At 51.5% G+C, this 17,262-nt stretch overlaps 1 protein-coding gene across 3 annotated transcripts in view; it reads left to right on the forward strand.

The window, feature by feature from the left end:
* The window catches only part of SCUBE1 (signal peptide, CUB domain and EGF like domain containing 1), a 121,256-nt gene that overhangs the window by 37,566 nt on the left and 66,428 nt on the right, over positions 1-17,262 (forward strand). For all 3 annotated transcript variants that reach the window (XM_084748258.1, XM_084748259.1, XM_084748260.1), the window contains exon 4: positions 9,663-9,797. In XM_084748258.1, coding sequence (XP_084604384.1) covers positions 9,663-9,797 — 135 coding nt within the window. The remainder of the gene's footprint in view (positions 1-9,662; positions 9,798-17,262) is intronic.

The raw sequence follows: 17,262 nt of genomic DNA on the forward strand, positions 1-17,262 counted from the left end.
ACAGAAAACTGTTAGAGAATGTCTCAAAAAGTTAAACACGGGTACTGGAGAGATGGCCCAGTGCTAAGGCATTTGCTGCTCTGTCAGAGGGCCTGAGCTTGATTCTTAGCACCCACATCCACCTATAACTCCAGCTCCAGGGGATCCAATATTGTCTTCTGGACTCCGTGGGCACCTCCACTCACACATGTGTATACTCACATACAGACATGCAGAATTTAAAATAAAAGGAGGGCTTAGTTACAGGGCTGGTGAGATAGGTCATCTGCTACACAGACTGAGGACCTGGGTTCAATCCTTAGACCAATTCCCACAAGCCGGCCCACACCTTCCATGGTGTGTGAAGTAAATGAATAAATGTAAAATACAATTAGATAGAGAGATTTATCATATGATCCGACAATGCTAGTCCTTAGCATATACCCAAGAGAATTAAAACAAGTGTACTCAAACGCCCATATGTGAATATCTGAAGCATAATTCATAATTCATCGAAGTTGAAATGACCCTAAAGTCCATTAACTGGAGAATAAACAAAATTGCAGCAGATATATAGGTGTGGAAATATTACTCAGTCATAAAAAAGAAAAAGAAAGAATGAAGCTTCTAATATATGCTGCAATGTGGTGAAGCTTAAAAGCATGATGCCATGTAAAAGAAGCCACACCGGAAAGGACAGTATTTATTATAAATGTTATATTTTATAAATATATACTATAATTAATGTAATATAGATGGTATATGATTCTATCAGTGTGAAATGTCAAGACTAGGTACATAGGTAGAGACAGAGAAGACCTGTGATTCTGGGGTCCTGGAATTCACCGTGCAGGGGCACGTCTCTATTGTTTGGCGGCAAGGACATGTTCGAGAATTAGTAGTGATGACTCGCTACATACGTAGTGAGTATGCTAAAAAAAAAAAAAAAATGGCCAAGGTACACACAAAAGTGTGAACTGCATCTCCGTTCTAAAAAGCAACTACAGAAATAAAAGATCAGAAGAACACTGTCCCACACACTGTGAGGAGAGGACCACACGCACAGTTCCGCCCCTGGTTCTGGTCAGCTTTAAGCACAGCCATAAGCTGGGTGTCCGCCCACCCACCCCCACACCCCCCAGCCCTCCCCCACCCCAGCCCTAGAACAGTCCTGAGGGGTGAGTGGCCTGAAGCTAAGTCAGGAGGGAGGCACTTTAAGGAGCTTAAGGAACTCCTCCGCTCAGGGACCAGAAGGCCAGGCAGGCTGATCGCTCCCTTCTCGTGTGGCTTGTTGTCACTTTTCCAATTTGGAAGGGACTTGGCTGTCCAGCATGCCGTGCCTGCCATCCCCAGAGATTCAAGGCACTCGCTGCATCTTTGTCCGCCATGTTTGTTGGTAGCCATGTGGGCTAGATTGGGTGCTGAGGGCTTTGGCTCTGTACTTTCTTTAATGCCCCCCCCCCCTCAGCCCCCATCATATCTAGGCTATTGCCATCCCTGCCTCATGGAGAAGGAAACCCAGGCCTTGCATGGCTCAGCAGCCTGAGGTCAGAGCAGTCCCTCGCTGACTCCTACCCCATCTGGCCTGTGGGAAAAAAGATCCAGACCCCATAGGCAGTGGTCACAGGGTCACAGGCAGTTCTAATAGGGTCTTAATCTAAAGTCTGAGTTAGGCAGCCAGTTTGTCCTTAGAGACACAGAGCCCTGGGGTGCTGGGGTTAGCAGATGGGTTTAGAAAGTCCAGCTTGTGTAGAGGAGCTGTGCCCAGATACAGGTAGCTCCAGCAGAGCCTGAGCCTCCTGGGCCGGGTTGGGTTGGTTTTTTTGTTTGTTTGTTTGTTTGTTTGGGGTTTTTTTGCTGGTCTAGAGAGGTGAGCTACACATAGGCCTTCAGGCTTGGGCCCCGCCCAGCAAGCTGCTCGACGCTGGCTTCCAGGGGGCATGGCAAAGGCTTCAGACACCACCCAGACCAGAGCAGTAAGCAGACAGGTCCATGTCCACAATGACCCGCTTATGCCTCCTGCCTGCCGAGAGCCAGAGATCTTGACAGTTTGGGAGCATTCCGGCTCTGTTGGAACTCAGGCCCCAGATCTCTAAGACCCATGTGTATTTTACCCAAAAATCCAATCCATCTGGTTCGCGTTTATTTACACTTAACTCATCAAATGCAATTTTGCAAGAGTCATTCGATAGCCAAGAGGCATTTCTGCCTCAGCTGCCCTGGGTGGGGAGGGGGGAAGAAGAGGGGGAGGGGGCAGGGATGGGAGGGGTGAACGCGTGCGAGGGTATTGCTTCTGCCAGGACCAGGTGGCAAAGCTCAGTGGTGGAGCCTGAGCTTCGGTTCCCGCCCACAGGATGCCGGAGCCCTGTGCAAGGCCTAACGCACAGTGAATTCCTGGGCAGCCACAGAAACATGGGTGGGGTCCACTCGAAACACAGAGTCTCTGTGTCAAAATGTGAGTGTTCATGGGAAACACAAAGCAACCGAAGCAGGATCAAGGAGTAATTTTCAGTTATAAATAACTCCAAACTTGGGTTCCTCGTCCAAAAGACGACAAACAGGCCACTATTAATAAAAAAAAAAAAAAAAAAAAAAAAAAAACCCGCCCCACCTGGGTCCAAGCAGCCGCCCTTGGGGGCAAACCACAGACCTCTAGCAGCCAGCCACCCTCCAGAAGCCTATGCCCTGGCCTCAGAGACCCTTCCTGTGGGGAGACAACCGCAGTGAGTGGGCCACAGCCCTGAAATGACCCCTCAGGGCTGGTGGGAACTGGAGGGTGAGGACAGTATCCCCAGAGCAAAGCTGGGCAGGAGTCACAGCTAAAGGCTGCCTGCTCCAACGTCACTGTCAGACGGGGCAGTGACCCCAGATATGCTGTGAGGCCTGATCGTCAATGCCGTGTTCTGTCAAATCTGGAGTCCTCGGTGGCCACACTCTTGGAGTGTGCATCCCTGGGAAGCCCGGAGATGCCAGTCAGAATGTGCATGTGAGGGGACACTGAGGTCTTAGATGGACCTTACCATGGGAGCTGGGGACACAGAGGTGGAGGACAAGTTCATAGCCCGGTGACTATTGGGGTGAGAGGGAGACAAAAAGCAATGTTGGGAAGCAGAGTGTTTCTCGGGCTTGGGCAGGTAAGGTTCACGCCAGACAGAACTGAACTGAGGGCTCCTGTGACCTTGGGTATTCAGGCCTTCGTAGGCTCCGGCACTCCCCACCTGCTGCTGGCCACTGGCCGCTGCCTTTGACTGAAAGAACATTTACCAAACAGTAATTCTTATTGAGGGTTGCCTTGGGTAAGGTGGGGGGAACCACTCAAGGCCCTGCTTCCTCCCCATTTGTGGTCTGTCACCTCAGCTAGCCAAAAAGGGGGGGATGCTCCATGCAGGAGTTCACTATCTGTTAAAGGAGGGAACCTGTTTATCTTGCAGAGGGTACAAGCTCGTCCTGGCATCAGTCGCCAAGCTGGGCCTTCAAGATAAGCTGCTTGCTCTGTGTTCTTTGGCCCTGCTACCTGGTTCAGAGTCTCCTCCAGAGACTTCTAGAATCTTCTTTGTAGCTTAGTTTCGATGCCCAGGAGCTACCTGAGGAAGATGGTAGAGTGTCAGTGTTCAGAAGGAAGACACCCCCAGGCCCACCCTGTTCCAGGAGCCTGGGTTAGAGAGTGCCCCTTGGGGGTCTCACTACACACAGGTTCAGTCTTCCCGAGGCCTTAAGGGTTAGTGACAGCCAGCTTGTCAGGCCACCATGCTAACTTCTCCGAGAGAATCATTCTATTGGCTGGACTGCAGTGCCCAGCAGAGCTGAGGATGGCTTTTGAGAACCTCGCAGAGTCATCGGCCACAGAGCAGTGAGAGCCCAGCTCAGGACACACTCCATGCAGGGCTTAGCTTTCCCAGCTGCCTTAGCCAGCACGGGGACCTAGCCAGTCGCTGTCCTTGGGCTTGGGGCTTGGAGAACTCTCCTCCTGCTGTAGCGTTCACAGGCTCGTCCCTATGCCCTGCCCTGCCAACCTCTGTTCTTAGATTTACAGTCTAATGCCTACTCAGCTAGCTTACCTATGTTCATCAATCGTTGACTTTTTTCAACAAATCACAAAGACATTGGAACACTATATCTTATCTTCGGGGCCTGAGCAGGAATAGCACGGACAGCTCTTAGCATTCTTATTCGAGCTGAACTAGGTCAACCAGGAGCCCTATTAGGTGACGATCAAATCTACAATGTAGTCGTAACTGCCCATGCATTTGTCATAATTTTTTTTATAGTGATACCTATAATAACCGGAGGCTTTGGAAACTGATTGGTACCTCTAATAATTGGCACACCTGATATAGCCTTCCCCCGGATAAATAATATAAGTTTCTGACTTCTTCCCCCCTCATTTCTTCTCCTCCCAGCATAATCAATAGTTGAAGCTCAAGCTGGGACAGGATAAACTGTTTATCCCCCGCTTAGCAGGAAACTTAGCACATGCTGGAGCATCTGTGGACCCAGCTATCTTCTCTCTTCACCTAGCTGGGGTATCATCCATTCTCGGAGCAATTAACTTTACCACCACTATCATTAATATAAAACCCTTAGCTGTAACACAATAGCAAACCCCTTTATTCGGCTAGCATCACCTCTAGCTCACAGCCCATCACCTCCTCCAGGAAGCCTCCCATCCTGGTTTCCTGGTCTAAAACCCCAAGTGGCATTCATATTTACTCAGTGGTCCATGTCTATGGATGCAGAAAGGCAAGGGCTTGGGCCGAACCTATCCGTGGAAAAAAGTTATGTATAAGCATATGTGAGTAGGGCAACGCCCTGATACTAGAAGAAACGGGCTCCCGGAGACTGGCATGGAGAGCCCGGCCAAGTCCCTCTGGATGCCCGGTGAGCCAATACAGCTCTCAGCTGCAGCAGCTAGCCTCCTTCTCAAAATGAGTTGTGATGTTGCGGCCAGGGGGCGAGGCTTCCTGCTCTACCACCCTAGGCCTGCCTCTGTGCCCCCAGAGAGTTGTGAGGGAGACACAAGACCTATCCGCACCCATGGTGGCACAGCAGGGCCTGTGGTCTAGGCAAAGGGAAGAAATGGAGGTGTAAGGCCTCCAGAGCTGGGGACACTGGAAGAAAACACTAAAGCGTGTGGGGGGGAGGGGGGGCAGGGGGCAGGGGCCAGGGGGAGGGCTGGGAGGGATGAACTGGCGAGGGGGGAGGGGGAAGGAAGGAGGAATGGCAGAAAGAGGAGGAAAGATAAGCAACTCTGCCCCATGGAACCAGCTAGGTTGTTCTCGTTGACAGGAGAACACTCTGCCTCTTTGGGGCTTTGAAAAAGTCTCCTTCCGTCTCTGTTCTCTTCTGAGAACCAGAGGTAATAAGGACCAGACCCAGGTCAGAGCGGATGGGAGGTGGGGCGGGGGGAGGGGGGCGCTCCTGGGTGGATCTCAGTGAGCACTGAGGTGGGGCTGGTCTAGCATAGGGCATCCTAGGCAATGACAAGGCATCATGTTGCCACTGACTGGGATGGGGGGGGAAGGTAGGAGGGGCTCCCCTCAGGACCAGACACCCAGTCCATCAATGAGACCAATCATGATTCCATGGAGAGAGGAAAAAGCCGGCTTGTATCCCAGTGCTCTGAAGGGCTTCTTCCTGGAAGACAGTCCACAGTCCTGGTACTTCCTGGAGACAAGACTCAGCACTGCCTATGCACCCAGGGAAAGGCAGAGCAGCTCTCAGGGAGCCCAATGCCTCGTGTGGACTCCCTTCTGGCCCTGAAGGTGCCTTTCATAGCAGGATGCACCTGGTGCTGGGTCACAGTGTATGGGTAACTCCAAGGGACTGCCAAGGGGCTGTTCTTCCGTGGGACTCGGCCAGGTGAACCCTATCTGTCCTAGGTTTATAGGCAGACATCCTGTGATCCCACCTACACCCAGTTGATGATTCTCCGTCTCCCCTGAATCCTGTCTGAGACTTGAGATGCGGAGTGTCTGTGGAAGAGGCCTCGGGCTGTGTGTGGCCTCAGGCTGTACTGGGACTCGGCGTCCCTAGGACTTTCTATCCTACTTGGGGAGGGCGTGGGGCTCTGTTTGGACACAGTGGAGAAGGGTACGGAGGGACAGCTCTCTTCCCGCCTGCTTAATCTTGGGGTTTTATCATTGGGAGCAAGGCAACGACATGTTTACATGGCCTTGCATTTGTTTCAAATTATTCATCAGCATTGGCGAATCATTGTTCCCTGCTAGTGTAAACAGCCCCATCCCAACAGCACAGCCACCCTGCCAGATCACTGAAAGCCTGTGGATGCCTCGTGTCAACTGCCCTGTGCTCCTAGCTTTCAGTGAGGTGCAGAGCTGGGCCAAGCCAGATGGCTGCAGATGAGTAGCATCCAGGCCAAGGCAGCATTTCTGTCCCCGTGCAGTCAGCTTGGAGGGTCCAACTTTGCTTTGTCTGTCTCACAGTGGGAACTTCGCTTAGACTGGCAAGGCCAAGAGTCTCGGAGCCCAGAGGAGAGCGGCAGTAATGGATGGAGGGCTTAGCTGCATCCCAAGGCCGTGGTCAGCTGTGGGCTAAGACCCAGGCACAGGTGCCCACCCTCAGTGCTGTTGAGCCAGAGGTAGAAAAGCCAGAGTCACCGTCCATCCACACCGCTCATAGATTTTTATCTTATGGGTCTTAAGGAGTGTGTTGCTTAAGCTGATCGCAGACGCAAGCTCAGGAGACAAACAGGTTCTTCATATCTGGTCTGAATGCATTTTTGGGGAGCGGGAGGGGCACGGCCAGCCTAGCAAGGTGACTGCAGGCTCTTGCCCTAGTGCTCTGGAGTTCAGCCTTCACACTGACCTACTGTGTGGGTCACCCAGGTCACTTCACCTCCATGAGTGTGAGAGTCCCATCGCAGGGGATTCTTAGGCAACGCTAGTGAGGCCCCTTGATCCTCAGTAAGTGCCCAGGATGCTGGCTTCCTGTTGCTCAGGTGACCAGCCAGTGCCCAACGCAGAGCCACAGGCTGGAGCACAGAGGAGAGCTGGCAGCTGTGTGCACTTTGGGGTGCCCTAAGCAAGGGTGCTTGTAGCACTGGGCCAGCAGGGAGCCATCAACATGACTGGAAAAGGATACTCAGAGAACCAATAACACCTTCCCCCTCTCCCTGGCCTCCCACCTCAGCCTCTGATCCCGCTGTTCCTCTCAGCAAGTGAGCTGGAACCTTCGGTGGCTTTTTAGAGCTGAGAGCTCTGTTTCCTTCCTCTGACAGCCACACTGCTTGGCTGACATTTGAGCTCGCCAGAGAGTAATGATGTTCCACGCTGTGGGCCTCAAAGGCAGCCGCGGTCTCCTGGGTGGTTAAGTGGCCTGCAGTCCTCCAGCCTAAATAGGACCCAGCTGACAGCGCTGCAGAGCCAAGCTGTCCCCGGTTCTGTGCAGGTCACCGCCTGCCTCTACCTTCCTCACATCCTTTTGGTTTCAATAGCAAAAGATGTCTGTGTTAAAAAGAATAGGAAAATTTCATTGCCAAAATATATGTGCACGTATGCATGAAAAGGAGGGGTGTGCGTGTGTGTGTGTGTGTGTGTGTGTGTGTGTGTGTGTGTGTGTACGCGTGCCTATGCATATGTGTGTGTGTGTGTGTGTGTGTGTGTGTGTGTGTGTGTGTGTGTTGGAGGCCGTGAATTGGCTGGACACAGCCAGTAGCTCCACGCGCATATTGCTTTGTGGTTTTATGTATTTGCCTATTAAAATGACAATACAGCCATGGAACATTAAGGTTTAAGAAGCCCTTCTTTTCATTAAACAAACCGACAGAGTAGGGGGTTATGACTCTGGTAATTGAAACATGGTGTTCTGCTGAGGGCCAGAGCTCCATAAAGGCCCTTTCAGCCAGTCACACCCTTTGTGCCCGCAGCCTCTGGTCAGAAGAGAGTGTCTGCCCTGAGCCGGTGCCTCCTGCCGAGTGGGAAAGACCTCTTGGCAGCCTTCCCCCGGCAGTCCTGGCAGCCAGAGGTCAGGGTCTTTTCAAATCTTCCCCCAGCCTCCAGGCTTTTGAAATCAATCTGCCAAGCTGAGACCTTCAGGGTGGCGCAGGCTGCCCTGGCCTCCCCCTCAGGGCTCCAGGGTCTTGTGCTGCCAGCTGTAAACCCGAGGTGGGTTGAAGAAGTGGGGAATGCTGGGATGCGGCTGGGGAGACCCTTAGCCACAGGGTGTTGGGGGAGACACTTCAGTCTGCACTATCATCCTGGGGACCAGTGATGTCAGAGGAGAGGCCAGGCTTAGGGGTCAGTATGCTGGGTCTAAAGTCTGCCCCTGTCACTCTCCATGTATCCTTGCATATGGATCCAGATCCTTTGTTTACAAATGGGCTGGATCTAATAGGGTTGGTGCAAGGACTAGAGTTAACATGGGGAAAGATGCTTAGAACTATTTAGGCACACAGTCATGACCCTCTAGCCCTTGTAACTGACCGTCTCTGTGGTTCCGTAGCTAAGGATTTCCATGGGATGCCGTGCAGTATGCCTATGGAGAGCTGTGAAATAGAAATATCTCTGGAGTCTCCCCCATGTAGCATCTCCCTAGCATGGTACTATGGGGTGCCCCTGTTCAGTACCGCCATAGCATGGTGCCATGGGGTGCTCCCTCACAAAACTATCATAGCATCATGCCATGGAGTAGTACCCTGTAACCCGGCCTTTGCTGCTTGATGGGTTCTTCTTTTTTTCCACCCTTCTCTACCCCTTTTCTTTTTTCCTTTCAACCCCCTAACACTAGATAGCAGGGGGAAATGATAGAGGAAGGGGTAACACTATCTCAGACTACTTCCTGCTGGTTAGAAGCATTGATCTCTGTGGGGCAAGTTTGATCTTCGCTGCCAGAAAATCTAATTATCTCTTCTTCTTCTTCTTCTTCTTCTTCTTCTTCTTCTTCTTCTTCTTCTTCTTCTTCTTCTTTATTTATTTATTTATTTATTATTTATTAAGGATACAGTTTTTTGCCTGAATTTAAACCTGCATGCCAGAAGAGGGAGCCAGATCTCATTATAGATGGTTGTGAGCCACCACGTGGTTATTGGGAATTGAATTCAGGACCTTTGGAAGAGCATGCAGTGCTCTTAACCTCTGAGCCATCTCTCCAGCCCCCTTCTTCTCCTCCTCCTCCTCCTCCTCTTCCTCCTCCTTCTCACACAACTACTTAACAAACCACAACGAACCAACAACTCTCTCATCAGGGCTCTAGCATTTATATGCCCTCTGAAAAGACCCCTGAATTCCAAACATCACACAATTGCAGAAACTATCTGCAGCTGGAAAAACCACGCCCCTGCTAGAGCACGAGACAAATCATAGTCAGCTGCTGCGAAGCAGCCCCATAGCAGCACACATGGGCTTAAAATAAAAACATATTCTTGTAATATTTATGGTTTTCTTTTTAAGAAATCAAAATTTCAAAATTCTCACTACAGTACCATCATAGCATGGTGCATGGAGTACCCCAACACAACATCACCACAGCCTGTTGCCATGGATACGGTCGGGCAATAGTATTATAGTGTGGTGCCGTGGAGCACTCCCATGCAGCCTGTCCATTGTATGGCGCTGTGCAGCACTCTGTGGAAACCTTTCATTAACTGATGGAGAAACCGGTTGAGTGTGTGACCTACTAGCTCCGGATGTGATGTCTCTCCTCGCCTTTTCTCCCTCTCCTCGCAGATGTGGACGAGTGTCAAGACAACAATGGTGGCTGCCAGCAGATCTGTGTCAATGCTATGGGCAGCTATGAGTGTCAGTGCCACAGTGGCTTTTTTCTCAGTGACAACCAACACACCTGCATACACCGCTCCAATGGTAAGTACAGCCTGTGTTGGCCACACTTGCCTTCCAACCCTGTGGAAAGGGGCAGGCAGCCCTCTCTACATGTGGACTCCAGCGGCTTCAGGGGCAGGGCAGGGCTCTCAGTGGTGACCTCGGTGGCTCTTTTGTGCTACCAGTGTTGATTCTTTGTAGAAATCTTTCTAGCTCCTTCCCTCCATCAACTGTTGGTATCTCTCCCATTTGTACGCAACGGGGCCACAGGTGGTGGTTATGACCAAACAAGTTATCTTCCTCTTTGTTGGAGATTCCATGTTCTCCAGACCCCCTTCGGAAAGGGCTGCTGTCACCTTATGTCCCCATAAGCCAGTGATTATCTGCTGCGTGTTTCTGAGTCACCATCCTGCTGAGGGACCTTGTGACTGAGAGCCCACAGCCCCTGGAGGCCAGTGGTGACTGAGTAGGCTGAAGCTGGGTGGGTGGACTGGGGACAGAGCTGGTCACTATCCAAAAGGTGAAGGTTGCTGTTGTCAGGGCACTGGTGGTCCTGAGGTGGGTTGAAGTTTGGGCTTTGACAGCAGAGCTATGAGGTGGGGCTGAGCTGGTCAGAAGCCAACACATATGGAGCCTGGGCCAACACATGCATCAAACCTGGGCCAAGTGAACAGCAACAGCAAAGGCATCATCAGTTGCTGAGCAAGCTATTGATCCCCAGGCAGGGCTGTGTACTGCTGCAGAGAGGCCTGGCAGGATAGCGCCACGAACTAAGGCTTCTGGGGCCAGGCTGTCCTGAACAGTCAAGGCTGGAGACACAAGGAAGATAGAAAGAACAGCCCACTGTCCCTCCTCCAAGACCAACCTTTGACAAAGAAGGGGAAGCTGAAGGTTTGAGACTGAAAGACAAGGAGGAAAAAAAAAGGCTTATGCTCAGCTTGGCTCAGCTCAGCAGAGCCCCAGGTGTGAACTTAGGTGTCCCATCCTTTCTGGAGCTGCTCTTCAGCAAGCTCTCTGTATGCCTGCAGCCTCAGCTTTCTCACTCAGATGATAGCGGCCATGGGTTTGGGCCAGCAGGGTGTCTGAAGCTAGAAAGAGAACCTGGTGTGACCTGCTGGTGTTTGGTGTGGCTACCAGAGGTTGAGAAGTGGAAACTATGTGTGGTTTCTACTAGAAAATGATTCCTGGGAATATTGATTTCCTTGAAATATATTGGGGCAATAAAACCAGGTATAACAACACTTCAGCCTGAGGCTGTGGTGACTATCGTGGGGATGAGAGAAGGTCCCTTTTCTTACTGGGAATTTTGAGTGGATTTTTAAATCTGGGCCATGAAAGCCAACTCAAAAGCTCACGGGGAACTTCTTGAAGCCGTCTTGCGGGACAAACAGTGGCACCGCCAGGGCTGCCGAGGAGACAAGGCGATCGATCATGAGACGTGGCCTAACTGTGCATATTACACGGGAGAAGACAGGCCACAGGGTTCTGGGCAGGCAGGTAGCCTACCTTCCAGGTGGTGGCACAGTCTGTGCTTGTCACAAGGGCCCACGATAGCGTCAGCCATGGTAGTGGTGAGTGTGACGGCTCAAAATCGAAGTGCAAGGATGGACCGCCTTGCCTCCTCATGTGACCTCTGATCTTGTGGACCTGGGAGAAGCAGATAGACCCAGAGGCCTTGGCAAGTTAGACTCCTTGTGTTACCTGACTGGTTAATTCTCCTTTGGATCTCTGGACTCCCCCTACCCACCCACCCACCCAAAGCATAGACTGGTTTTGATTAGTTGTATGAGAGGGGCAGGCCAAGGTCAGTCTGGGCTCCTGGCCCAGAAACAAGGCCACCACAGCTCAGCCCTTCTGAGTAGCCTGGCTTCTCAGGCGCCAGCATAAACCGTGGCCTGAGGCTCATGGATCAGGCCCAGGCTGGATCAGGAGTGTTACATTCTTGGTTTCAGATCCCCTGGGGCCTCTGTTGTCACTTCTGCCTCTTTAGGTCCTTTGGCTATTAAAAAAAAAAAAGTCTCACCCCTGAGGGAAAATGCTTTGAGCATCCAAGTGTAAAATCTGCCCTAGGGGGTGACATGTAGCCAGTTAATTCCTTCTGGTCCCCAGAACTTCTGGCATAGCTTGATTTGACATGGGGCAACAGCTAAGGCTGCCCTGGATGGGAGGGGACCCTGGGACGATTGGAACCTAGCTAGTCCTTCTGTTTAATACTTCTTAGTACTGGCTTTGATACCCTGACAGCCACACAGCCCTCTACTCAACCTCTGGCCCTCAGCCCAAGGCCTACTGCAGACTCGGACCAGCCTCTGCTGCACTGAGCCAGCCACAGGCCTGGGTACCCAGTGGCTAACACCTTGGGCTTTCTGCCTCTCCCAGCCCTGCCCTTTCTATCCTTAAAGTATGCCAAACTCATGCTCCAAGAAGATACGGCCTCCTGGGTGACTTTCCCTTTCCTTCAGTCTGACCCATGCTGGGTGGAGATCTAGAAGGGCCTCTGAAGGTCACAGACTCCCAGCTATGTGGAGGAAGGTGGCCCCCTCATCTCCCCACTTACTGGTTCAACTGGTTGTTCACAAGCTGGGTGTCTTCAGATCCTAGGTTGGGGCCATGCGACATTTTTTTTTCCAGTTTAGAACAAGACTGTGAATTCCTCTTTGGCTTTAAGCTGGAGTAAATGCCTTGGGGATTCAGAAGGTTTGTTTTCCTCAGCTAAGGGGTGAACAATGGCACCATCACAACCATGGTCACTTTGTTGGCTACAGTCATGAGCATCAACATTCCTGATCCCTGATCACCTGTGACACCGAGGTGCACCTGCTTTTGTGCTGCAGGAAACTGTTTCTCGGGGCTATGCATAGAACCTCGCTAGTCACCTGCTATGGGTCAGCCTTGGCATGGGCTGGACACAGCAGGTGTGAGGAAACATCACCTTGCCTACACAACTATAGGAAGCAACACAAACTTAAGGAGGGAGGGGGCGGAGTTCAGGAGCTGCTTGTGGCCAATCCTAGCCCCAGGGCCCCTTTTTTATTTAGTCTGAGATGGCTCTCCGCTCTGTTGCCCAGGTTTGCCTCAAACTCATAGGCTCCAATGACGGGCTGGCCTCAGCTGTTGGAATAGCTGACACCACAGCTGTGCCCTATTATACCTGGCTCCCAAGGCCCTTGGGAGTTCTTGTTCTCCATGATTGTGACAGGGTGTGCAGCTCCTTGCAGCTAGGAACTTACTAAGGACAGGGACATTGTGCACAACAACTCTCAGTTCCACAGCCAACTGGAAGCCTCCAGAAGGAACAGAGCAGGAAGAAAGAAAAGAAGAGGAAAGCAGGTTTGAACAGGGCTGGGCTGGGATGGGTAGGCATGTTGGAGCACCCTCAGGTCATTGCTATGACTATGGAGGCAGTGCAGTCCATGCTGGACATGGGTGGACAGATAGATTCAGAGACTCACACCTGCAGACCCTACACAGCCTAAGGGGACCACACTACAGAGAGGCCCTCCATGCCTTGCTTTCTTGATATCTAGATCAGACCCGGCCAAGAGACATGCTGTACTGCAGACCTATGAGCATGGAGCTGAGCTAAAAGCATTCTACCCTAGGATTCAGGGCCACAGTGCCACAAGGCTCAAGACTTGGCCTTCAAGAGCACTGTTGGTGCTTTAGGGGGTCATCATCTGAATGAGTCAGTGCCTGGACATCTGGCACCCTCACTTGTTACTTGTGTGCTCACTGTGTAAGACCAAGTACTTCCCTGTTTGCTTCTGCTTCCTTGCAGTGGCCCATTTCCAAGATGGACACCGAAGAGTCAGGGAACTTGCACAAGGTTGTCAGTGTCATTGAGGAAGAATCCCCCATTCAGGCCATGGCCTCCTGAATCCAGGCTAGGGTGCAGAGAGCAGGCGACGCAGGGGGTTCCAGGAGTCCCTCACAATGGCCAGCCCAGGTCTCTAGGACTCTGGAAGAGTCCTGGTGTAGCAGACACCCCCTTTACCACATGACACTACTTGCAGGTCCAGATGCCCATCGTGTCTCCAGAGCCATTTTGTGGCAGGGTTTTTCTGAACTATCTCATAACACTTTCCCCCCTCTCCCACCCCGAGAGGAGCCGCTCCCCTTTCCTGTACAGTTTGCAGTTTTCGCTATGAACTTAATTATACAGACAGCTGCCCTACTAGAGACAGAAAACATGTGTTGCTATCGGCCCCCAAGCTGAGTATCTCCAACACTCTGGGCATCAAGTGAGCATGTGTCTTTTGATGCTGCTATTGCTGGTGTCAAATGCCACTGATCTGATCAGGTTAGTCAGGCTGGAGAAGCCTCTGAGAGCAGGTCTGGCGCTAAGGGTCAGAAGCCATTTCAGTCATACAGAAGTCCAGGGCAGAGGCTGAGGGCCTCCCAGCTTGTTTAAGGGGCACGATGAGCTCTGGCATTGCCACTTACCATGCCCATAGTTTATAGATACGGTTGTGTCTCCGAGGGTCAGGTGGTGTGCAAACGGCCTTGGGTTAAATTACACTCGGCTATTGTGCGTATTAAGCCACACCGGAAGCATTTGGGGAATCTGTTTATTTTACCTGGAACTTTGGAGGTGTGAATACCCCCAATATAACTGAAGACAAAATAATAGAAGCATTAACGACTTTTTTGTTTTGATTCTAGAGTCACAAAAGAAAAAAAAACACACACACACACACACACAAAAAAAAAAAAACCACAAAAAACCGAAAAGAAAAGGAAAAAAAAGCAAGCTCAAAGAGAAGTCCCATGTGCCCTTCACCCAGTTTTCCCCAAAGACGCAGATTCACATCAACACCATGGTCAAGAGAATTTTCACTTGGAGCCAGGGAGATAGCTCAGCAGGTGAAGGTTCCTACCAGGAAGCCTGATGACCTGAGACAGACTCGGGGGACCCACATGGTAGAAGGGGAGAACGGGTTCCCCACAAGTTGGTCTTTGATGACCACATATATGCTGTGGCACGTGCGCACAAGTAATTTTAAAAAAAAATAAGAGCCTGTGTTTTCCGAACAGCTGTGCTCCCTGCCCAGCACCAACAGGACAGAAGGATGCCCTGGAAGGACCCTGTCACCTACTCTCCAAGCCAGGGCTTTACTGACAGCAAAAGGGTCACTGTTAGTAATTGCAGCGAAGCAGGGGGTGTTTAGGGTCATCCAGGGAACAGAGACTTAGAGTCTCGCCTGGTGCTTTAGTCGAAACGTAGCCTTGAGATGGTACTGCCGGCATTGAGCCTTATGAGACGGACACAAGCCAATCCCACAGCACAGAGAGAGCCATGTAAATACTGGGCCCAGGCTCCCGGCCCTTTGGAGTAGTGACGAGACTAGAACCCAGGGGATCTGAGTTCGAATCATCACTACCTCCCAGGCTGCCCCATAGGGTTTAAAGGGACCACAAACGCATCCATGGTTTTTCCACTTCTCTTTTAGGGAAAAAGTAATGGAGACCGAAAGAGAAGAATACTTTCTCTACCCAGCAAGCTAGCAGCCAGTGTTGGGACTGTGGTACCCAGCTGTGTGATGTGCCGGTTGATTGGCACATGCCCAGAGGAATAGAGCTGAGGGACCAGAGGCTAGTCAAACTGACATTAGTCAGGGGCTGGAGAAGCCTCTGAGAGCTGGTAGCTGACCAGGGACAGGACCCGTGGTCACGCATGGACTGAGGGCTGGCACGGCGTGGGTGGGATTCTGCAAGGCTGCTGCGTTAAGAGGGAGACTGGGGAGAACAGGAGTTCGTGGTGGGAAGCCGATGACAAGGGGTTAGCAGGGGCATCTGGCCAGACACCAATAGCAGCTGAGCCTGAAAAACAGCCCCGGTTAGTGCCATGAAGATAAAGCACGTTACACAGGTTTCTGTCACTTTTCTGGAAGAGTGTGAAGAAGGGTCCTCAGGCACTCTGGCCTTCCAGGGCCTTCTGATCGAGGGGACCGGAGCCTAGTAGAGTGAGTAGGAGGAATTAGCCTACTGTGGACACCACGCAGCCTCACTAGAGGAGATTGCTCTCACCCTGTCCTCAGCCCTGATACTTTCTTTGACTGCTTTTGAGTCACCCTCAGCCTCCCCTAGACTGTGAATCCACAGCCTCCCATGCCCCAGCGCTGGTCACCCCTTTCCACCCTGTTGGGTCCAGCAGCCGCAGCCGCATCTCTATTGTCCAGCCTGTCCTTCACTATCCTCCAGTGTTCTTTTTTTTTTTTTTAAAGATTTATTTATTCATTATATATACAGTATTCTGCCTGCACACCAGAAGAGGGCGTCAGATCTCATTATAGATGGTTGTGAGCCACCATGTGGTTGCTGGGAATTGAACTCAGGACCTTTGGAAGAACAGCCAGTGCTCCTAACCGCTAAGCCATCTCTCCAGCCCCTCCCCGGTGTTCTTTAACATCTAAGATCCCTCCTGCAGGCTTCATTGTCTATCAGAGAGGGTGTCCCTAGGAGCCCAAAGCCACACTCCAAACAGTCAGAACCAGGAAAGACATAAATAATCGTGTTTAACAGGAGTTTGGTTTTTGCCCATTCAGCCTTGAGAAATGGATGTAGGAGCCAACATTTTGTTCACAAGATCATTATCCATCTCAGGCAGGGCGTGAGGATGAAGCAAGCAGGGAGCTGGGCCACACTCCCAGCCATCCCACAGGCACATGAGTGTGGAACAAGATGGCTTGAGGGAGGGTAGCTGAGAGGAAATTGGCAAGATGGCTCAGGGGGGAGATGGCAGTAGGGTGGTCAAGGGGAAAGTGAGAGGGAAACGACTGGGGAGGGGGTGTGACAGGATGCCTGACAGGAAGGTGACAGGAGTATGGTTAAAGGGAAGGTGACAGAAAAAGCATGGCAGGGGGTGGCTACAGGGAACATGACAGGAAGATGGCTGAAAGAGGCTATGAGGATGACTGAAGGGAAAGATGACAGGAAGATGGCTGAGGAAATAACAAGGGTGTCTGAGGAGAAGGCAGGATGGCTGAGGAGAAAGTGACAAGGTGAGTAATGGGGAAGATGACAAGAAAATGGCTGACGGGGGAGGAGACAAGAAGGTGGCTGACAGGAAAGTGACAGGCATTGTGGAGCCATGGCAGGATGGCAGGATAGCCGAAGAGACAGTGGCAGGAGAATAGTGAGAGGAGGTGACAACGTAAGAAGAGAAAGTGACAGGAAGATGTCTGAGAGAAATGTGACAGAATGTTTAAGAGGAAAAATAACAGGATCATGGCTGACGGGAAGTTGGTAGAGGAAAGGCTGATGGAGAAGTAACAGAAAGGTGGCTGAGGGAAGTGTGACCAGATGTCTGAGAGAAACGTGACAGGAGAGTGGCTGAGGAAGAGGTGACAGGTGGGTGACTGACAGGGAAGTGACAGGGTACTGAGGGGAAGGTGACCAAGAGAGTGGCAGGATGTCTGAGGCTGGTGTGAGGCAGGGCCTGCAGACCTTCCCGAGAGCCTGTCTACCTCAGGTTTATGCTTCGGATTGTCCCATTGCTCACATCATA

This window comes from Acomys minous (assembly GCF_964271855.1).
Source record: "Acomys minous genome assembly, chromosome: 12".
NCBI lineage: Eukaryota > Metazoa > Chordata > Mammalia > Rodentia > Muridae > Acomys > Acomys minous.